At 46.6% G+C, this 24,782-nt stretch overlaps 1 protein-coding gene across 1 annotated transcript in view; it reads right to left on the bottom strand.

Annotated features, from left to right (window-relative positions):
* The window catches only part of shank3a (SH3 and multiple ankyrin repeat domains 3a), a 1,085,379-nt gene that overhangs the window by 620,772 nt on the left and 439,825 nt on the right, over window positions 1-24,782 (bottom strand). The window contains exons 6-9 of the mRNA XM_038811689.1: window positions 21,892-22,000; window positions 17,016-17,167; window positions 5,209-5,376; window positions 1,508-1,624 (exon numbers count right to left, since the gene is read on the bottom strand). Of these exons, the coding sequence (XP_038667617.1) occupies window positions 1,508-1,624; window positions 5,209-5,376; window positions 17,016-17,167; window positions 21,892-22,000 (546 nt within the window). The remainder of the gene's footprint in view (window positions 1-1,507; window positions 1,625-5,208; window positions 5,377-17,015; window positions 17,168-21,891; window positions 22,001-24,782) is intronic.

Raw genomic sequence — 24,782 nt, 5'->3', positions numbered from 1 at the left:
CGCACATGGTGATAATCACTGCAGCAATTCAGCAATCAGCATAGAAAGTCACAGCGTGAGACAAGACACGACGGAGCACAGATTGAATTGCACCAAAGAAACAGCTTTATCTAAACTAGGACCAGAGACGGCCTGTCAGACACCATCCGAGAGCAGACAGTCACTGTGAACAGCTTGTCACCTGGGATTCCACAACCAATTTCAATCAATAATTCCCTGACGCTCGCCCCGTATCTCAAACTGTGTCCTTGAGTAACAGTGAAGATCAATGCAAGAATACAAGTGAGTCGCTTCTGCATTATAAGAGCATGTCCAAGGTTCTTTGGGTGATGCAATCCAAAATGATGCTGGCTTTCTCTCCTGGCTTTCTGTTTTACTGACCCGTGTTTTCAGCCCACTGATCCTTGATGGGTAGCTTGACGGGTGGGGTGTCCCAGGCATGCTAGCATTGCAAGGGCCAGCACGATACTCAACTGTGGAGGGTACTGCATCCCAACCCAAGCTTGCCCCAACTGATTGCACCATGCTTTCCGACAGGAGTCACTGCCTGACCAAGAACAGCAGGCACAACTGGCTAATTTCCCTCCTTCCTAACTCACGGGCACGGAGGTCAGTTGCAATGCAGTGACTATTAATACCCTCCTGATTCCCCTCTCGCACTGCGATGCAATTGCAGCACAGATCAGACCCAGAAATTCCTGCCTCTACTTCTACCACCGACATCAAAAACAAACATTCTGCAGATGTCGCCTCTATTCTTCAAACTATCTGACCCGGCGTGGAGACTTTAACACCATTAACTTACTGACAGAAAAGGGTTTCTAAACTACAAACAGGCCATGAGTTCTGGTCAGGTGTCACAAGTGGTTTCATGTCAGCAAGCATATAATCCAAATTATATGCTATAAATCCTATAAATCCTAAGTATTGATGCTCAACACTGATGCTGAGTAAAGTTGAACAGAGTGTGGTAAACCACTATTACACCTGTATTAGGTGATGTAAGGTAGGACCTGTACTACAGGTTCGCCAGTAGCCCCTGCCTGCTGGCTCCGCCCAGTAGGAGGAGCGTGCCCTCTATTCAGCAGCCATTTTGCCAGCTGCTGTAGGAGGCCACACATCTTACTGCAATAAAGCCACAGTTGTATCCAACCTTAGTCTTTGTACAATTGAGCGTGCATCACAGAGGCAGATGATGCTGACAATAAATGCAAAGTCACAGGAAGCATCTGAAGGTTTGACAAGTTGTATCTTGCTGAGGGAGAATTCTACAAACATTGGCAGCATTTAAAGCACATGGACCCACCCAGATTCTCATCCACAATTGGATCTAGAAAGGCCACAGACATGATGAGAAATCTGGGTGGCAGGACCAACCCCGACCTCACCATTCAGCCCGTACATTCACCCCTTGCCTACTTTTGCCACATAAATAATTCCCCCCCTCCCCCCACCCTGCCAATACAACGCATTTTCCCTCCCCTCCCCTTCTCCCTTCCCCACTCACCTGATTATAGAGTGCACAGATGTGCAGAGCGGTGTTCCCTGAGGCATTCTGCGTGCTCATGTCTGCTCCGTAAAATAGCAAGTGCTCCAGATGTTGCACATGTCCATACCGACAGGCCTGAATCAGAACGAGAGACAGTTTTAGTTGTGGCATTGTGTTACTGATTTATTTATTTTTTAACCGTTAATTTGGCTTGCAGGTATCACTGACAAGATTGAAATTTGCTGCCCATCTCCTAATTTCTTTGTACAACTAAGGTTTGATAGGCCACTTCAGAGTATAGTTAAAAGTTATCCACATTGATGAGTGAATGGCCAAATCAGGTGAGGATGACAACAATTTGCATTTATAAACCACCTTTAACATAGTGAACAGGTCCTCCAGGTACATAATCAGGCACAACCTCACATAACATAATGGTTTGGTACATTCCTCATCCTGACATTACCAACAAGTCAGAGGAATCGACCCTGCATCAACGGAGAGTGTCGGAGGGCATGCCAGCAGCAGAAGACATGTCTAATATTGAGTTAACAATCTGGTGGAGCTACATCCAAGACAACTTTTGTGCTAAACAGAAAAAGCATCAATCTATAGACAGAGTTACAATCCCAAAACTAATGAATTAGATCAAAGCTCCAAAGTCCAGCCACATCCAGTTGTGAAGGGCGATGGACAATTAAACAAACAACAACAGGAGGAGGCTCCACAGGTATCCCCATCCACAATGATGGAGGAGCCCAGAACATCAGTACAAAAGTCACGGCCAATGCTGTTTTCCTTGGAGAGGGCAAGGAGAGAGAAGGTTTGATCGAGGTATTCAAAACCATGAGGGATTTGGAGAGAAACAACAGGGAAAATCTGTTCCCACCTGTGAAAGGACAGAGAACGAGAAGGCACAGATTTGAGGTAATTGGTCAAAGAAACCCGGACATCACGAGGACAAACTTTTTCTTTTCAGGCAGGTTCAATTGAAGCATTCAAAAGGGAAGCAGATTGTTATCTGAAAAGGGAGAATGTGCAGTCACAGGGAGAAAATGGGGTAATGATACTAAGTGAATTGCTCATTTGGAGACCGACTGGCCTCCTTCCGTGCTGCAAGATTTCTGCGGTTCTGTGAAGTATTTGCAATCATCTTCAGTGAGGAGTGCCGACTGGTCCCCAGCATCATAGATGTCAACTTCATCCAAGTCAATTCACTCCACGTGATATCACGAAATGACTGAAGGCGCTGGATACTGCAAAGGCTATGGGCCCTGACTCCGTCCACCGGCTCACAGTGCCAGCAGCATGTACTAGAGACAAGACGCACTGCAGCAACTCACCAAGTTTCTTTTGACAGTGCCTTCCAAACCCACTACTTCTGCCACCTAGAAGGACAAGGGCTGCAGACCCATGGGAACACCAACGCCTGCAATTTCCCCTCCAAGCTGCACTGTGACTTGGTAATATATCGCCCTTTCCTTCATTGTCGCTGAGTAAAAATTACGGAACTCTCTTCCTAACAGTACTGTGTGAGTACCCGCACCTCCAGCAGTCCAAGTTGGCAGCTCAGCTCCACCTTCTCATGGCTCATTAGGAATGGGAAACAAATACTAGTTAGCTAACAACACCCACATTGCACGAAAGAAGAAAAATTGACATTGAGCCAAAGATAGAGATATGCCCCATACCTCCCAAACTCCAGGGCAGGGCACCTGAGGTGAATTACCCCCATGTCTCTGATGGAAAAAAACCCTAGTCACTCACCATCTTGTCTTGCAAATATACCGCCATTCTTTCAGAGCTGGGTCAAAATCCTCCAGCTCCCTCTCTAACAGCATTGTAGGTGTACCTACACCTCAGGACTGCAGTGGCTGAAGAAGGCAGCTCATCACCACCTTCCCCAGGGCAATTAGAAATGGGGGATAAATGTTGGTCCAGCCAGAGATGCCCACATCCCATGACTGAATGTTCAAAAAAGTATCTTTGGCGTTTGTCACCCAGGCAGTTGAAGGGACAGTTGGCAAAGTAGAGCGAAAGGAACAAGGGCTGTGATTCTCCCCTACCCGGCGGGGCGGGGGGGTCCCAGCTTGTCGAAGTGGCGGGCCGCCACAATTCCGCACCTTTAGGGGCCAAGCCCTCACATTGAGGGGCTAGGCCCGCGCCGGAGTGGCTCCCACTCCGCCGGCTGGCGTGAACGGCCTTTGGCGCCACGTCAGCCGGGGTGAAAGGACTTCGCCGGCCGGCGTAAGTCCGCGCATGCGCCGGAGCATCAGCGGCTGCTGACGTCATACCGGCGCAGGCGCAGGGGAGGGGGTCTCTTCTGCCTCCGCCATGGTGAAGGCCGTGGCGGTGGCGGAAGAAAAAGAGTGCCCCCACGGCACAGGCCCGCCGGCCGATCGGTGGGCCCCGATCGCAGGCCAGGCCACCATGGGGGCACCCCCCCCCCCCCCCCCCCCCCCGGGGTCAGATCGCCCCGCGCCCCCCCCAGGACCCCAGAGCCCGCCCGTGCCCCCAATCCCGCCGGTCAGGTAGGTGGTTTAATCCGCGCCGACGAGAGAGGCCTGTCAGCGCCGGGACGTCGGCCCATCGCGGGCCGGAGAATCGCCGCGGGGGGCCCACCGACTGGCGCAGCGTGATTCCCGCCCCTGCCGAATCTCGGGGGGGCGGAGAATCCCAGCCCAGATATTCAAGAAAATAAAGTTGGAGGAATGCAGGGTTTCTGAAGGGTTGCTTGGTTGGGCAAGGTTATAGAGGAAGGGAGCAGTGAGATTATGGAGGGATCAGAACACAGAGACGAGACATTTAAAATCAAGGCATTTGTCGATCTGGAGTAAGTAGGTCAGCGAGCTGATGGATGAGTAGTTAAACGAGAGGATAGATTTCCCACTCCAAATGTCATGAGTGATGGTGGAAAGGTTAAAGGTGGAAAGAAAGATCACTATTTTATGTTTTTTTCCTATAATCCAGAAACAAATGAACAAAGAAGCTGTTGTTCAATGTCAACGAGATCGGGTACCAATGGAGAGATTGAGCCAAAGTTCCTCTGCTTCGCATTGTCAAGTTGCCAGCTGAAAACATTGCCTAGTCTGCACTCACATTTGTTGGGTTCTTTTCTGCTTTAACTTGGAAGGAATGGAACCGTTCCAATGCAATGTTAGTGAGCTGGAATACCACCTGTGTACCTTGGTCGCACCATTACCAATGCAAGCTTTGCAGATTGAGCCTAGAACTTCAAATTGGAAGACATATGTAGTAACTGTTAGCAACCTCCTGTCCTCTCCTGTAGGTCATTAAGGACTGAAAGACTTCTGCAGGCTGTTTACACTGAAGTCTACACAGATCTCGAAGACAGTGACTGCACAAACCCACCTTGGTTTGTGGGTGCAAACGTCTCCAAGGGAAGGTGGGGTGTTGGAAGAACATTTAGGGCTTTGAATGACTTGAAGCTGAAAAAAATAGGTATGGCCAGGTTCTTCACAACCCCTCTGCTTGAAATACTTAACTGCAGAAGGAGGTAGACTCTTGCTCTGAAAAGTCTCTTCACTAACCCTCCACCTGCTCTCCAGCAGTTTGAGGACTCCTACTGTGAGCAGCCCTGGGGCAACCTGTTCGCTACCACTCTAGCTGTTAACTCACCACCCACTCGTGCAATTACACATAGTTCAAGTGCAATGGCCATTATGTCCTGTCTCCTGCATGCCAATATAGAGTTTTACCTGATGGATTTCTTGCCATCCGTTCTCATCCATGCAGCCAACATTAGCATGGTCATGCAGAATCAGTTCACAGCAATAAGGGTCACCTCCCACCATTGAACTGTGATACAAAGGCGTTAACCCCCGGCTGTCCTTGTAGTCTGGAGAAGCGCCCAAATCCAACAGGGTCTGTGCAAAAGAGACAAGCACAAAATCTTTACTATAGAATGTGTAGTGACACAGCCTGATGATTGTAGCATATCACCACATAGAATACACAGTGTGCCTTACAGTCACACAGCTCAGTTACTGTAGGGCGTGCAGTCATAGCATGGTCACTTTGGGATAAGACATATGCCATGGTTATTATAGTGGGGACAGATATGCAGCACAGTTACTGTAAGACATACAGTCAAATAGAATGGTTACTTCAGGATCTCCAGTTACAGACAGTTGTAATTATAGGACTTAGTCAAATAAATTGTTTACTGGAGAATGTATAGAGTGCTTGCTGTGGGATGTAAAGTCACACAGATTGGGAATTATAGAATGATGTCACACAGCATGGTTACTATAGGATGAATAGACACACAGCATGGTTACTATAGGATGAATAGACACACAGCATGGTCACTACAGGATGAATAGACACACAGCATGGTTACTACAGGGTGAATAGACACACAGCATGGTTACTATAGAATGAATAGACACACAGCATGGTTATTACAGGATGAATAGACACACAGCATGGTTACTACAGGATGAATAGACACACAGCATGGTTACTACAGGATGAATAGACACACAGCATGGTTACTACAGGGTGAATAGACACACAGCATGGTTACTACAGGATGAATAGACACACAGCATGGTTACTACAGGGTGAATAGACACACAGCATGGTTACTACAGGGTGAATAGACACACAGCATGGTTACTACAGGGTGAATAGACACACAGCATGGTTACTACAGGATGAATAGACACACAGCATGGATACTACAGGATGAATAGACACACAGCATGGTTACTACAGGGTGAATAGACACACAGCATGGTTACTACAGGATGAACAGACACACAGCATGGTTACTACAGGGTGAATAGACACACAGCATAGTTACTACAGTATGAATAGACACACAGCATGGTCACTACAGAATGAATAGACACACAGCATGGTTACTACAGGGTGAATAGACACACAGCATGGTTACTACAGGGTGAATAGTCACACAGCATGGTTACTATAGGATGAATAGACACACAGCATGGTTACTACAGGATGAATAGACACACAGCATGGTTACTATAGGATGAATAGACACACAGCATGGTTACTACAGGATGAATAGACACACAGCATGGTTACAACAGGATGAACAGTCACACAGCATGGTTACTACAGAATGAATAGACACACAGCATGGTTACTGCAGGATGAATAGACACACAGCATGGTCACTACAGAATGAATAGACACACAGCATGGTTACAACAGGATGAACAGTCACACAGCATGGTTACTACAGGGTGAATAGACACACAGCATGGTTACTACAGGGTGAATAGACACACAGCATGGTTACTACAGGGTGAATAGACACACAGCATGGTTACTACAGGATGAATAGACACACAGCATGGTTAATACAGGATGAATAGACACACAGCATGGTTACTACAGGGTGAATAGACACACAGCATGGTTACTACAGGATGAATAGACACACAGCATGGTTAATACAGGATGAATAGACACACAGCATGGTTACTACAGGGTGAATAGACACACAGCATGGTTACTATAGGATGAATAGACACACAGCATGGTCACTACAGGATGAATAGACACACAGCATGGTCACTACAGGATGAATAGACACACAGCATGGTCACTACAGAATGAATAGACACACAGCATGGTTACAACAGGATGAACAGTCACACAGCATGGTTACTACAGAATGAATAGACACACAGCATGGTCACTACAGGATGAATAGACACACAGCATGGTTACTACAGGATGAATAGACACACAGCATGGTTACTACAGGGTGAATAGACACACAGCATGGTTACTACAGGATGAATAGACACACAGCATGGTTACTACAGGGTGAATAGACACACAGCATGGTTACTACAGGGTGAATAGACACACATCATGGTTACTACAGGGTGAATAGACACACAGCATGGTTACTATAGGATGAATAGACACACAGCATGGTTAATACAGAGTGAATAGACACACAGCATGGTTACTACAGGGTGAATAGACACACAGCATGGTTACTACAGAATGAATAGACACACAGCATGGTTACTATAGGATGAATAGACACACAGCATGGTTACTATAGGATGAATAGACACACAGCATGGTTACTACATGATGAATAGACACACAGCATGGTTACTACATGATGAATAGACACACAGCATGGTTACTACAGGATGAATAGACACACAGCATGGTCACTACAGGATGAATAGACACACAGCATGGTTACTACAGGGTGAATAGACACACAGCATGGTTACTACAGGATGAATAGACACACAGCATGGTTAATACAGGATGAATAGACACACAGCACGGTTACTATAGGATGAATAGACACACAGCATGGTTACTATAGGATGAATAGACACACAGCACGGTTACTATAGGATGAATAGACACACAGCATGGTTACTACAGGATGAATAGACACACAGCATGGTTACAACAGGATGAACAGTCACACAGCATGGTTACTACAGAATGAATAGACACACAGCATGGTTACTGCAGGATGAATAGACACACAGCATGGTCACTACAGAATGAATAGACACACAGCATGGTTACAACAGGATGAACAGTCACACAGCATGGTTACTACAGGGTGAATAGACACACAGCATGGTTACTACAGGGTGAATAGACACACAGCATGGTTACTACAGGGTGAATAGACACACAGCATGGTTACTACAGGATGAATAGACACACAGCATGGTTAATACAGGATGAATAGACACACAGCATGGTTACTACAGGGTGAATAGACACACAGCATGGTTACTACAGGATGAATAGACACACAGCATGGTTAATACAGGATGAATAGACACACAGCATGGTTACTACAGGGTGAATAGACACACAGCATGGTTACTATAGGATGAATAGACACACAGCATGGTCACTACAGGATGAATAGACACACAGCATGGTCACTACAGGATGAATAGACACACAGCATGGTCACTACAGAATGAATAGACACACAGCATGGTTACAACAGGATGAACAGTCACACAGCATGGTTACTACAGAATGAATAGACACACAGCATGGTCACTACAGGATGAATAGACACACAGCATGGTTACTACAGGATGAATAGACACACAGCATGGTTACTACAGGGTGAATAGACACACAGCATGGTTACTACAGGATGAATAGACACACAGCATGGTTACTACAGGGTGAATAGACACACAGCATGGTTACTACAGGGTGAATAGACACACATCATGGTTACTACAGGGTGAATAGACACACAGCATGGTTACTATAGGATGAATAGACACACAGCATGGTTAATACAGAGTGAATAGACACACAGCATGGTTACTACAGGGTGAATAGACACACAGCATGGTTACTACAGAATGAATAGACACACAGCATGGTTACTATAGGATGAATAGACACACAGCATGGTTACTATAGGATGAATAGACACACAGCATGGTTACTACATGATGAATAGACACACAGCATGGTTACTACATGATGAATAGACACACAGCATGGTTACTACAGGATGAATAGACACACAGCATGGTTACTACAGGGTGAATAGACACACAGCATGGTTACTACAGGATGAATAGACACACAGCATGGTTACTACAGGGTGAATAGACACACAGCATGGTTACTACAGGATGAATAGACACACAGCATGGTCACTACAGGATGAATAGACACACAGCATGGTCACTACAGGATGAATAGACACACAGCATGGTTACTACAGGATGAATAGACACACAGCATGGTCACTACAGGATGAATAGACACACAGCATGGTCACTACAGAATGAATAGACACACAGCATGGTTACTACAGGGTGAACAGTCACACAGCATGGTTACTACAGAATGAATAGACACACAGCATGGTTACAACAGGATGAACAGTCACACAGCATGGTTACTACAGAATGAATAGCCACACAGCATGGTCACTACAGGATGAATAGACACACAGCATGGTTACTACAGAATGAATAGACACACAGCATGGTCACTACAGGATGAATAGACACACAGCATGGTTACTACAGGGTGAATAGACACACAGCATGGTTACTATAGGATGAATAGACACACAGCATGGTTACTACAGGATGAATAGACACACAGCATGGTTACTACAGGATGAATAGACACACAGCATGGTTACTACAGGGTGAATAGACACACAGAATGGTCACTACAGGATGAATAGACACACAGCATGGTTACTACAGGGTGAATAGACACACAGCATGGTTACTACAGGATGAATAGACACACAGCATGGTTACTACAGGGTGAATAGACACACAGCATGGTTACTACAGGATGAATAGACACACAGCATGGTTACTACAGGGTGAATAGACACACAGCATGGTTACTACATGATGAATAGACACACAGCATGGTTACTACAGGATGAATAGACACACAGCATGGTTACTACAGGGTGAATAGACACACAGCATGGTTACTACAGGATGAATAGACACACAGCATGGTTACTACAGGATGAATAGACACACAGCATGGTTACTACAGGGTGAATAGACACACAGCATGGTTACTACAGGATGAATAGACACACAGCATGGTTACTACAGGATGAATAGACACACAGCATGGTCACTACAGAATGAATAGACACACAGCATGGTCACTACAGAATGAATAGACACACAGCATGGTTACTACAGGATGAATAGACACACAGCATGGTTACTACAGGGTGAATAGACACACAGCATGGTTACTACATGATGAATAGACACACAGCATGGTTACTACATGATGAATAGACACACAGCATGGTTACTACAGGATGAATAGACACACATCATGGTTACTACAGGGTGAATAGACACACAGCATGGTTACTACAGGGTGAATAGACACACAGCATGGTTACTATAGGATGAATAGACACACAGCATGGTTACTACAGGATGAATAGACACACAGCATGGTTACTACAGGATGAATAGACACACAGCATGGTTACTACAGGGTGAATAGACACACAGAATGGTCACTACAGGATGAATAGACACACAGCATGGTTACTACAGGGTGAATAGACACACAGCATGGTTACTACAGGATGAATAGACACACAGCATGGTTACTACAGGGTGAATAGACACACAGCATGGTTACTACAGGATGAATAGACACACAGCATGGTTACTACAGGGTGAATAGACACACAGCATGGTTACTACATGATGAATAGACACACAGCATGGTTACTACAGGGTGAATAGACACACAGCATGGTTACTACAGGATGAATAGACACACAGCATGGTTACTACAGGATGAATAGACACACAGCATGGTCACTACAGAATGAATAGACACACAGCATGGTCACTACAGAATGAATAGACACACAGCATGGTTACTACAGGATGAATAGACACACAGCATGGTTACTACAGGGTGAATAGACACACAGCATGGTTACTACATGATGAATAGACACACAGCATGGTTACTACATGATGAATAGACACACAGCATGGTTACTACAGGATGAATAGACACACAGCATGGTTACTACAGGATGAATAGACACACAGCATGGTTACTACAGGGTGAATAGACACACAGCATGGTTACTACAGGGTGAATAGACACACAGCATGGTTACTACAGGGTGAATAGACACACAGCATGGTTACTACAGGGTGAATAGACACACAGAATGGTCACTACAGGATGAATAGACACACAGCATGGTTACTACAGGGTGAATAGACACACAGCATGGTTACTACAGGGTGAATAGACACACAGCATGGTTACTATAGGATGAATAGACACACAGCATGGTTACTACAGGATGAATAGACACACAGCATGGTTACTACAGGATGAATAGACACACAGCATGGTTACTACAGGGTGAATAGACACACAGCATGGTTACTACAGAATGAATAGACACACAGCATGGTTCCTATTGGATGAATAGACACACAGCATGGTTACTATAGGATGAAGAGACACATAGCATGGTCACTACAGGGTGAATAGACACACAGCATGGTTACTACAGGGTTAAAAGACACACAACATGGCTATTACAGGGTGAACAGGCACAGGTTTGGGCGTTTCCACCTTTAGGCAACGACAAAGTAATCTGTTTTACAAATTGGTTGAGTGAGAAGTATTGGCCAGGAAACCAGAGAGAACAACGATGGTTTTCTTTCAATAGAAATCTTCTAATTCCATCCAAGAGGGTTGAATGGACCTCAAGTTTATCATCTGATCTGAAAGACAATATTTCAAATAGGCAGCACTCCCTCAATTGCAGGGTTAACCTGGAGTAGTTCAAACAGGCAGCACTCCCTCAACACTGCAGGGTTAACCTAGATAGTGGGTCCCGGTCCTGGAGTAGAGATTCAACCCATTACAGTGGCATTATCACCTGAGTAGCCATCCAGAGACACAGTCTGATGCCGTGGGGACTAGGGTTCGAATCCCACCATGGCAGATGGTGAAATTTGAATTTAAAGAAATGTCTGGAATTAACAATAACCTTTGTCAATTGTTGTAAAAACCCATCTGATTCACGAATGTCCTCCCTGTAGGGAAGGAACTGTGCTGTCACCTAGTCCGGCCTACATGAGACTTCAGGACCACAGAAATACGGTTGACTCTTAACTTCCCTCTGAAATGGCCTAGCAGGTCACACAGTTCAAGGGTAATTGGGGATATGAATTTTTATAAATGAAAAAGAACGGCCATTTACTTCTGAAGACCCGATCTTGTCTTCATGTGACAATCAAAACCTTCCGGGAGCGGCCACCAGGCAGACATCAGGAGCAGGAACAGTGGTTTGATTTCCTCTCTCGAATACTAACATCATTGGAGAGTGTTCAGGGACAGCAACACTGGCTGCTTTCTCCTCTCTCTAATCCCCAACTTGTTTGGAAAGTGGTCAGGTGCAGGAACCCGGGCTGATAGATTCCTCTCCACACACCTCCCCTACATTTGCTCTGGTCAAGCCTAGTCTCAGGTTATGCATATTAAGTTTTTTATGTTGTCTAATGTTGGTTAAAACACATTTTACACCCGACCAAATTTCCCCACCATCAATCAGCAAGGAAAACTGTGGCAATATCATGCTCTTAATTCTGTGATTCCTTGCTGGTTGGGGCAGTCTAGTTAGAACAAATTCAGCCCTGTCTTTGCTTGTGGTTCATGCTCTGCACCCCTCCCCCATCTGGCTGCCCTCCCATAATCAGTGGCGCTACTCAACCATGTCATTGCGCTTCAGCGAACCCATCACTGCTCTGCAAATGCAATGCAAGGCAACAGACATTTATAGGAGAATGTCCCAATTCCACTCTGATCCCATTCCAGTCCATTGAGCCCCAATGGTCTGCAGTCAATTTAATAAATTCTCCCTCTTATAAACCCACTAAAACAGAGTAATGATCTCTCTACACTGTTCCATCAAAAACTCCAAGATAAAAAGAACAGCTCAGTCCCTTGACACTGTTCCATTTCATGTGATCTCTACAGCTTCTATATTTTTAGGATTCCTCAAATTAGGGCAGGGCCTGACCCCCGCCAATAGGTAACAAGGCATCGCACTTCGATCAGGATCGGATCTCCCAGGATAGACCAGGATTGGAGTAGTTGAAGGTGTATGGTACAGAAAGGGCATCAGGTGCCTATATATTATTTTAAATTGCATGTCTACGTGGATTTTCAGAGCTGGATGTCAGATTCCAGGATAAATGCAGTGAATAGTTGAGACCCCAACACACACCCGTGGTGTCCCACAGAGATCTGTGTTTAGTGTGTCAAATATTCACTGTAGGCAGTATTGTTGGTGTTGATGGAAGCATAAACATATTATTAGATTAAGTTAATGGGAAAAACACTGGCAAATGGATTTCGGTGTAGGCTATAAGCAATGCAATTATGGATCAGAGTACTTTCCAAATACTTAAAAAAGCTGCAGGCAATGGAGATCCAAAGAACCTCAGGGGTCCATGCAGATAGATCATTAAAAATTAAAAACAAGGTCATAAAATACATCCAGAGGACCAGAATATCTGGGCTTATGAGTTGTGCTCCAGATGTAGAAAGCCATGGTTAGACCACACCTGTGTTCAATTCTGAGCGCCACATCTTAGAAAGGAGATACTGGCTTTGGGAGGGAATGCAGCGTAGATTTAACTGAATAACAAAAGCAAAATACTACGGATGAAATATGATGCCGGGCGTCTAAGGGACATATAGCAAGGAGGGATTACACATAATTTCCTGGAATTCAGAAAATTAAAGGGTAATTTTATTGAAGTTTTCAAGATATTCGGAGAAACTGATAGGCGAGATAGAGAAAAAAATTTCTTCTGCTTGCATAGTCTAGAAATAAGGGTGATAGCCTAACAATTAGAGGCCAGGCCTTTCAGAAGGAAATACTTCCACATGCATGGTGTGGAAGAGGTTTGGAACTCCTTTCTGCAAATGGCACATGAAATGAGGTTAATTATTCATTTTAAATCTGAGATTTCTTCCCGATTCACTTCAATTGACTTCACTGACTTGAATTTTGCCTAGGCTCCTTGGTGCCACAAATACTGCCTTGATCGCAAGGGAATTCATCCTCAGTTTGCTCGTCCACGTTTGGACCAAGGCTGTAGTGAAATCTGGTGAGACGCAAACTGAGCGTCATTAAGCAGGTTATTGCTGGAGTAAGTGCAACTTCATTGCACTGTCAACCACACCTTCCATCACTTCACTGGTGAATGGGTGCAGACTGATGAGCGAAGGTTAACTGGATTGGATTTGTCATGCTTCCTACATTGTCAGGTAGATGCCAGTGTTCTGTTCTGGAACATGTACTGGAATTGTAGCTCAACTGGAACAGCTTAGTTAATGGCTCAGGCAGTTCTGGGGCACAGGTCTTCAGTATTCCAGCCGGGATGTTGTCAGGACCTCTATCCAGGGCCTTCAGTCATTTCTTGATATCAGGTGGAGTGAATTGAATTAGTTCGACCGGCATCTGGAATGCTGGGAACATCAGGAGGAAGCCAAAATGGATCATCCACTCGGCATTGCTGGCTGAAGATGCTCACAAATGCTTCAGCTTTATCTTATTCACGGACATGTTGGTTCCCCCTTCATTGACAATGGGGATACTTGTGGACTCTCCTCCTCCAGATAGTTGATTAATTTTGAACCAATATTAATGGCTGGGTGTCAGGCCTGCAGAGCTTTGATCCAATCCATTGATTGCGAGGTTAGTTTGCTCTGTTTATAGCCTGATGCTTCTGCTGTTTTGCATGCAGCGAATTCAATGTTATATCTTCACCAGGCTGGAATCTCATTTTTTGGTATGCCTGCTGCTGCTCCTGGGCATGCTCTCTTACACCCTTCATTGACTTAGGATTGGTCCCTGACTTGATAAGAAAGGTGGAATGGGGGATATGTCAGGCCATGAGGTTACAGAGTGTGGTTGTGTACAATTCTGATGTTCCTGACGACCCACCGTATCTCATTGATTCGAGATCTATTTTGAATCTGTCCCATTTGGCACGGTGGTAGTGCCATACAATTTGATGTTATTTTAAGGCAGACTTTTCCTCTAAAAGGACTGTAATGGTGGTCACTCTTTCCAATACTACCATGGTCGGATCAGCTGGAACAGGTACCTAGGTGAGGATGATGTCAAGTTTGCTTTTCTCTTGCGTTGGTTCCCTCACCGCCTGCCACAGACTAGTCTGGCAGATTAGTCCTTCAGGACTCAACTGACTTGATCAATGGGGGTTCTATCAAGCAACACTTGGCGATGGACATTGAAGACTCCACCCAGAGCACACAGTGCACCCTTGTTACCCTCAATACATTTAAAGGGTATTGTAATGAAAGACAAAACGTTAAAGGAAACTTTTAAAATTAAATTAAAATATTGTTTAGGGGCTCAGTCGCAAAAGGCCTCCAGCATTCCAGCGAACACCACGTGCTGCTATTCTAGGGACACCCTGGAATAAATGTAGCCATGAAAGAGAGACAGACAGTCAGGTTGAACCACCCCCTCAACTACCCGCTGCCTGGACCTATTAATGACTACTTAAGCCAGGTATCCCTTATTTATATGCCCTATTCAAATAATCAATACACTAATAAAATTTATTAATTAACAAATTAAAATAGTGAAAGTCCCTTATAAAAGGGCACGACAACAAAAAGAAAACTTTCAAAAGAAAACTTATCTAACTGAATTAAAATGTTGTTCTCCGGGTTGTTCATTCACTCCAACCCCTATGACGCCCACCAGTCATGGAAGGCCTCAAGTGTACTGGCGCACACCACATGCTCCTTCTCTAGGGATACCCAGCTCTGAAAGTAGCTGCGGAAGACGACAGACAGTCAGGTTGAACCACCTCTCTGGGATAGCGAATTCCACAGATTCACAACCCTTTGGGAGAAGTAGTTTCTCCTCAATTCTGTTTTAAATTTGCGACCTCTTATCTTAAGATTATGACCTCTCATTCTAGAATGCCCCACAAGAGGAAGCATCCTCTCCGCTGTTATTTTATCCATACCTTTTATCGTCTTGTACACCTCAATTTGATCTCCCCTCATTCATCCAAACTCTGGGGAGTATAGGCTAAAACTGTTCAATCTCTAACCCTAACCTCCCCTGAACTGCCTCCAATGCCACTACACCTTTCCTGAAATATGGGACCAAAACTGTGCACAATACTCCAGGAATCTGGGACCTTGCCTGTGAGGTATGATTTTGGCTTGACTATGTCAGGCTGCTGTTTGACTAGTCTGTGGGACAGTCCCAGTGTTAACAGCAGTTCTCAAATTTCACTGGGGAGGACTTTGCAGGGTGTACCGTTGTTATTTCTGGTGCTGAAGTCAGTACTAGGTAGTCAGTCCAGTTTTAGATCTTTTCATTTTTTCCGTAGTGGTTTGATACAATTAAGTGGCATTCGAGGTCAGTTAAGAGTCAACCACAAGAGTTTGGGGGCAGATGTAGGCCAGAACACTCCTCTCCCTAAAGGACATTAGTGGATCAGAAAGATTTTCATGACAATTTGTTGGTTTCAAACTCACAGTTACTGATTCCAGATTTACTGATCAATTGAAATTAAACTTTGCCAACTGCCCTGGTGGGATCTGATCTCATGTCTCCGGAGCATTGGTCTGGATCACTGGATTCCTGGACCAGTAACATTATCATTCCTGCTTCTATTTTCCTGATGCTCAGATTGCCGGCTGTAGTGTTCCAGCAACTGTCAGGGGTAGCAATGTGCGTGCATTATTAGCATTAGAGTTTGATTTTGTGAACTCAAGTGAAGTTTACAATTGAGTACTCACTATTAGTGCACTATTGTGTACTTACCTTGCAGCATAGAGCCATTTGCACATTCATGTGGCATTATGTATATTTTGTCAGTGCAGTTTCAAATCGTGTACTCACTATCCTTGCAGTGTGGAATCATATGGTCATTACCAGTGCAGTGCGGAGTTGTATACTCACTATTAGTGCAGCATGGTTCCGACATCGCACGGCCTTGTGTAAAGCTGTTAGTCCATCCCGGGTCCTGAAGTCCAAATGAGCTCCCCCGCTTTTCAGCAACTTGATGATGTCAGGTGTGCTCTCCAGCTGTGCAGCCAATGTCAGAGGACATTCTGACAGTAAAATGACAGTGATTTAGATTGATGACAGGTATCTTTCAAAATCAAGTCAAAAAAGGCAACATGTTAAGGTAAACAACATAGGGTGTAACATTAAATTGATGGCCTGGAATTGTCCTCAATTTATCTCTGGAACACCTAGAAACCTTCCAGAAATTTCCCATAGTCCATCAAATGAGTCGCATCCAGGGGGCTGGATTCTCCGTTATTGGGGCTGTGTCACCACGCCGACCTCAAAACTGTGGTCTTTCACGCCAGAAAAACTGGCGTGAAATAGCCACATATTCCCAGCCCAGCAGGGGGCTAGGAGGCCCGGCGTAAATCTAGAAGCTTTTGTTGCAGATACGGGCCCCCGCACTTCCGGGTCGGAGACCGCGCATGCGCACTTAACCTATCCAAATCCCTCTGCAGACTTCCGGTATCCTCTGCACATTTTGCTTCACCATTCACCTTAGAGTCGTCTGCAAACCTGGATACGTTACACTTGATCCCCAACTCCAAATCATCTATGTAAATTGTGAACAATTGTGGGCCCAACACTGATCCCTGAGGGACACCACTAGCTACTGATTGCCAACCAGAGAAACACCCATTAATCCCCACTCTTTGCTTTCTATTAATTAACCAATAGTCATTCACGATGATTTGCGCCATCAACTCATTTACCTTATTCCGAATACTACGAGCATTCAGGTAAAGTACCTTATGTTGGCCCATATACCTCTGTTTTGAATCTTAACACCTCTATCAGTAACCTCTCCTACGTTATTTTTCCTTTGAATTTTTCTCCTAATTTTCCTTATCGTTGAACCCATATCCTTATGTAACAACCTGCTGCGTCGCTTTCCATTTATGTTTTTACTTCCCGCTTTTTTCCTTTTTAGTATTACTGGGTCTATTCACTGAGCCCTCCTCAGTCACTGCACCCTATACTGTGGGCCTTTTTGATTTTTGACAAAGGCTTCTCTGCCTTACACTTTCCCCCTTACTGCCTTTTGTTTCTGTCCACGTTTTACTCCCCTCCGACTTCCTCCATTGGTTCCCATCCCCCTGCCACATTAGTTTAAACCCTCCCAGGGCATGATTTCACAGAAATTAAACAGAGACCCTGTCGAGTGCATTTAATCGAGTCTTTCCCAGTGCTGGTAGCACCGATAATGACCCCGCTATTAAACAGGACTCAGCGAGGAAGGCCCCTTAAAGGCCGCAGCTGGTCCTACTTCCTGCACTGGCGAGCGGAGCCACAGTTAATTGGTGCCCTGATCTCTAGATCCCCGACCGCTGCCTCCGGAGCCCCCCCCCAACACACATATAAGGGGATATTTTAGCCCCTCCAGCACACCACAACTCATAAGGGCAGGGCATACCAGGCCCATCCCCACCGCGAGCAAAATGGAATCCGACACCTTGGCGCTGCCAGCCAGGCAGTGACCCTGCCAGTCTGACAATGCCACCTGGGCACTCTGGCGGTGTCAGGGTGGCACCATGGTGGCACTGCCAGGGTATCAGCCTGGCATGCACAGGTGGCATCCGTTGTGACAGGGTAACACCTTGACCAGAGGCCAAACACATTAGTGGAGACCAGTGCCAATTGGTGCTTGCTCTGATTCTCCGAGACGTGGGAGTTAGATCCCGCACCTTGGCTAACTCTGGCGAGAGTATATCCAGGTGAACCTGGCTGCACGCTTGAATATGCCAATCTGGATGCCACCCATTCTGTGCGGAATCCAGATCGTGACTTCTCGCAAGATCCTGTTTGATCTGGCGAGGCACGATGAGGAGGGTAAATCTCATGAGAGGCCTCTCGCAAAATCTAGTGGCTGCGTTGTGACCGTTAGATCATACCCATGGTGTGATTGGGTAGTGCGGTCATAGACTGGGTGTCTTTTTTCTGGATACATCTCCTTTGCCTCGGAGAACTCGAGTGAGTGCATTCAGTACTGGGGAAAAATTCTCCGACCCCCCGCAAGGTCGGAGAATCACCCGGGGCCGCCGAAACACCACCCGCCGATCGGCGAGCCCCCTGCGGCGATTCTCCGGCCCGCGATGGGCCGAAGTCCCGCCGCTGGGATGCCTCTCCCGCCGCCGTGGTTTGAACCGCCTCTGGTGGCGGCGGGATAGGCGGCGCGAGCGGGCCCCCGGGGTCCTGGGGGGGCGCGGGGCGATCGGACCCCGGGGGGTACCCCCACAGTGGCCAGGCCTGCGATCGGGGCCCACCGATCGGCGGGCGGGCCAGTGCTGTGGGGGCACTCTTTTTCTTCCGCCGCCGCCACGGCCTCCACCATGGCGGAGGCGGAAGAGAATCCCCCAACCGCGCATGCACCGGTGATGACGTCAGCGGCAGCTGATGCACCGGCGCATGCGTGAACCGGCGAAGGCCTTTCGGCCAGCGCCGGGCGGCAGGCGTCAAAGGCTGCTGGCGCCGGTTTGGGCGCCAGTCAGTGTGGTGCCAACCGCTCCAGCACAGGCCTAGCCCCTCAATGTGAGGTCTTAGCCCCTAAAGGTGCGGAGAATTCCGCACCTTTGGGGAGGCCCGACGCCGGAGTGGTTGGCGCCACTCCGCTACGCCGGGACCCCCCACCCCGCCTTTTTATAATGAAAAAGATTTTTCATTATAAGCACATTAATATAAAACAGTTAATACAAGTTACAATTCAAAACAAACATATTAAACAGTCAAGAACCAGGGCAGCACGGTGGTGCAGTGGTTAGCGCAGCTGCCTCGCGGCGCCGAGGTCCCAGGTTTCGATCCCGGCTCTGGGTCACTGTCCGTGTGGAGTTTGCACATTCTCCCCATATTTGCATGGGTTTCACCCCCACAACCCAAAGATGGGCAGGATAGGTCGATTGGCCACGCTAAATTGGCCCTTAATTAGAATAAATTAATTGGATACACAAAATTCTTTTTACAAATCAAGAACCCACACAAACTTAACGCCCCATTATTAAACCAAATTCCTTAACACATGACAGTGACTAACTCTTTAAAAAAGGAAATGAATGGCTGTCATCTTAGGTCGAAACCTTCTATAGACCCCCTAATGGTGTACTTGGCCTTCTCCAACTGCAAGAACGACATGAGGTCACGCAACCAGGCTGAGGCACTGGTCGGTGTAGGACACTCCACCCCAGCAGAACTCATCCCTGGGCTATTAGTGAGGCAAAGGCCAGAACATTCGCCTTCACCCCTGTCTGCAACATTGGTGAGTCCAAAGCCTCCAAAATGGCCAACAACGGACATGCCCGAAATCAATATCAAGAATCTCTGACATGTTGCTGAAGATAGAGACCCAGAAGCTCACCAACTTGGGACAAGACCAGAACAAATGCATGTGTTTAGCCGGCTCTTGAGAACAAGGCTCACACCTGTCCTCCATCCCAGAGAAAAAAAACACACATCTGCGCCTTCATCAAATGAACCCTGTGGACTACCTTGAATTGGATCAATCTAAGCCGAGCGCAGGAGGATATAGAGTTGACCCTGTGAAGAGCCTCGTTCCACACCTCGTCCTCCAGAATAGGACCCAGTTCATGCTCCCATTTCCCCTTCATCTCAAGTAACGGAGTCGACTCCACTGATAGGATCTGACTGTAAATATCTCAGATGTTCCCCCCACTAGACCGGGCCAAAGACAAGATTCTGTTCAACAGGGAGGAAGGAGGAATCAAGGGAAAAGAGGGAAAAAGCCTCATGCGAACAATCGCAAATCTGAAAATATCTGAACAAACTGGTCCCAGGGAGTTGACATTTTTCCGACGTCTCCTCAAAACTGGCAAACCTTCCCTCCACGAACAGGTCCAGAAATCTCTCCAAATCCTCCCATGCCCTAATCTCGAATCTAAACTTGCTGGCAAGAGGGGATGATTACTGCAGATAGGGGCCAGCAAAGACACAGAGCTAAGTTTGAAATGCTATCTGAACTGCTTCTAGATTCTCAGGGTGGACACCATCAGGTTCGAAGAAAATTTTCCCAGAGGATACGGCAAAGATGCAGTTACTAAGGAAGCAAGGCTGGAACCCTTACAAGAACTCGCCTCCATTTGCCCCATACGGAACCAGGATCACTAAACCACCCCAGTACTTTCTCAATATTAGCTGCCCAATAATAAAATAATACATTTTCCAGATCATTCAATTTGGCCTTCAGCGCTTTATTCGCCTCAGTCATCAGCGAAATCTCTGCTTCCAGAGATGCAATCTGGTCACTGTGCCTCGAAAGGGCCACCTCCATGCCTTGAGACGGAGTGCCTTGAGCTTTTATCCTCGCATTGGTCTTCTCCAACGCCAACTGAATGGGAGCCAGGACCTCTTCCATCGACTTGCAGAGGTGCCGCGACTATCTGCTTTTGCGTCTAAAATTCCACTGGCATGATGCCGGTAAGCATCTCAGCCGTTAGTGGAGTGGCGGAGTCACAGAAGCTGCCTCCGCCATTTTCTCCACCGACGAGCCCTGAGAAGCCTCCCATTCAGTCGCCGAATTATCGCTTCTTCCGCCTGACCCTCCCGGGTATATCGCCGATGTAGGCACCTTATTTCCTTAAACAAGTGGGTTTTTGAACAGAAATACTCCCAGAAACTGGGCGTAAAGGGTTAAAAAATAAACCGCATGCTAGTGGGAGCCTCCTCATGCGCACCTCCCCCCTACATAGTGCTCCCGGGAGTCGGATACAGATATTGTTCGCACATTGCCCAGTATGAGTGGAATGGAACTTCTTACCTCCTGTGTCTGGATCATGGAAGTTAGGATCCAATCCTTTGTCCAGCATCTTACCGATCTTCTCAGCATGATAGTACTGGATGTATTCCATGAACTTCTTGAGATTCGCCTAGAAAGGGAAACAATGGAGGAACAAAAACTGAGGAATGATAGAAGAGTTTGATAAATCTCAGAAGCTGGAAATTATAGGTGGTTGCTGTATCCAGCTTCAGGAGAGTGTTACTGCAGTAGCCTCAAAGTGATGCTTTCTCTGTAACCACCCTGCCTCTTCCCTCCACAACCTGGCACCAATCCCTGGCATGAACAAGGTTGATGGATTTATTACAAAGGAGGAGGAGAAAGAGAGCCAAGAAGAAAGAAGAATTAGTATATCACCTTCGAATTTCTATCTCACACTTAGCATTGTAGACATCCTCTGGTAGTCCACTGAGGTGAAGATGTGCCCAGAGCAGCAGGAAAAGAATTAGGTGAATACCAAAGATATAGGTTTTGAGGAAGGGGATGTAAAGAGGGAGTCAGAGGTTGTGGGGTCGCAATGGCTTTTCACCACCATAACATCCAAACTCCCTCTTCACATCAGGTTTGTAGAAAGGGCTGCATCTAACCCATGGTTTACCTGCTATGGGAATGTGTGATGTGATAGTGGAAAGGGAGCTTTACCTTGTATCTAAGCTAAGCTGTATCTACACTGGGAGTGATTGATAGGACAGTGTGAAACGAACATTACTCTGTATCAACCCCATGCTGCCGCTGTTCTGGGTGGTTTTGATGGAATAGAGAAGAGGGATCCTTACTTTGTGTCAAACCTGTGCTGTACCTGCCTTGGAAGTGTCTGATGTAAGTGGGTCGAAGGAGATTTACTGTGTATAAATCCCTTGCTGCATCTGACAATGGGTGCCTAAAATGGAAAGTATTCCATTTCCAACATTCTTCGCCTTGAACAGCACAATAAAGCAAAACCATGGTTCTATGTGCGGCGTGTCCACTGTGAGCATTGTATCCTGGGGAGCGGAACTATTTTGATTCTCTCTGCACTATCTAAGCCAATCCAATTTTCTCAGGAGATAATCCTGCACACACACATTCCTCATTCCCACAATCCAGTTTTTCAAGTGCAGTTTATAATCCACACGCAGGATTAGTCACAGTTCTCTGCAATAGTTCAATATGAGGAAGAGCCAGGAGGAAATCTGCTGAGCTGCTTTCTATGTCTCCGGTGTGGAGGTCTTATCCTGCTTCTGTGGAATGTAATCACGGATAACCCTCATTTTGTCACAAACTAAATTTGGTTGTTGGTATCAGACCCCTTCCTCAAGATGTTTGTTCCAATTTGGGAAATCTGGTTTAAATGGTTTACCTGGTCAGCAGGTGAGCACGGGTAGATTGCAGGTATCACTCCTGCTCTCTGCTGAGAGTGCTGATTTTTTTACAAGACCTGCAGACTCAACTAACCCGATGCTCTCCTTGTTCTCCCACTCTCCACTGTCCTCAACCTATCTTCTGCCCGTGTCCTTCTTCCCATCAGGTCCCATTCACCAATCAAGTTTAAATCCTGCTATGGAGTCACAACCCCTCTCTCTCCATCACTTCTCTCCCCCTTCTCCTGACATTCAACCCTCCGAAAACTTTCCAAACAGGATTTCCTGTTCCCCATCTTTGGCAGTCATTCCTTCAGCTGCCAGTGTCTTAAACTCTGTGTTATAGCATGGAGCCTTTTAGAGGGTGAGCTCCACTGACCACATGACTGGCTCAGGCCAATCGCGTGGGAGCACGCGAACCCTGGCCAATGGGACGTTTGCACCGGGCCCTAGGGGCAGGACCCCAGGTAGTGTGGGCCCTCGGAGCAGGACCCCGGGTAGTGTAGGATTTAGGAGCAGGACCCCAGGTAGTGTGGGCCCTCGGAGCAGGACCCCGGGTAGTGTAGGATTTAGGAGCAGGACCCCAGGTAGTGTGGGCCCGAGGAGCAGGACCCCGGGTAGTTTAGGATTTAGGAGCAGGACCCCAGGTAGTGTGGGCCCTCGGAGCAGGACCCCGGGTAGTGTAGGATTTAGGAGCAGGACCCCAGGTAGTGTGGGCCCGAGGAGCAGGACCCTGGGTAGTGTAGGATTTAGGAGCAGGATCCCAGGTAGTGTGGGCCCTAGGAGCAGGACCCCGGGTAGTGTAGGATTTAGGAGCAGGACCCCAGGTAGTGTGGGCCCTAGGAGCAGGACTCCGGGTAGTGTGGACCACAGAGCGGAAGAGTAAGGACCTGTGTATTGTGTTCGGTGCCTGTTATCTATCTGCCTTTGCAGACATCCAGTGACACGAGCTGGAAAACTGATCATTTTGCCCTTTTTCTTGATGCCAAAGGTCATTTATTCCATGGAAACACATGAAGTTATCAGAGTGGAGTTTTCACTTTGCTGAGATTTGGTCATAAAATTGTTTCCTGGATTCGCCCCTACTGCCAGTATTCGAACGAATGCTTTGAACTCTGATTATTTTCCCTTGAGTACAGGCACTAGGCTGCCCACTTTCTCCACTCTTGTTTAGCCTGGCAATAGAACCACTCTCCAAAGCGTTGAAGTGAAGGGATATTAGCCAAAATGGTGTGGAGCATTGGGTGTCTCTCCATGTGGATGACGTGCATCTTTATAGTACAGACCCAGTCCCCTCCATCAACCTGTCATGTGAGAGTACCTTTAAGAAATGGGTGTTTAAGAAATGTACCTTTAAGAAATGGAGCTGCTCGTGTTACTGGAGTGATGTCAGAGTGTGGGTGGAGCTGAGCTCTACTTCTGCTTTTTAGCTTCAGTTTGAGAAAAGCTTGGGTGTGTCTGTGTTTTTCAGTGAGTTGCATCTGAAGTAGAGCTGTACTGTTGATCTCTGCCATGCAAAGACTATCTGTGGAT

Source organism: Scyliorhinus canicula, chromosome 11 (genome assembly GCF_902713615.1).
Source record: "Scyliorhinus canicula chromosome 11, sScyCan1.1, whole genome shotgun sequence".
NCBI classification, from domain to species: domain Eukaryota; kingdom Metazoa; phylum Chordata; class Chondrichthyes; order Carcharhiniformes; family Scyliorhinidae; genus Scyliorhinus; species Scyliorhinus canicula.
This window is presented reverse-complemented; position numbering and strand designations above follow the sequence as displayed.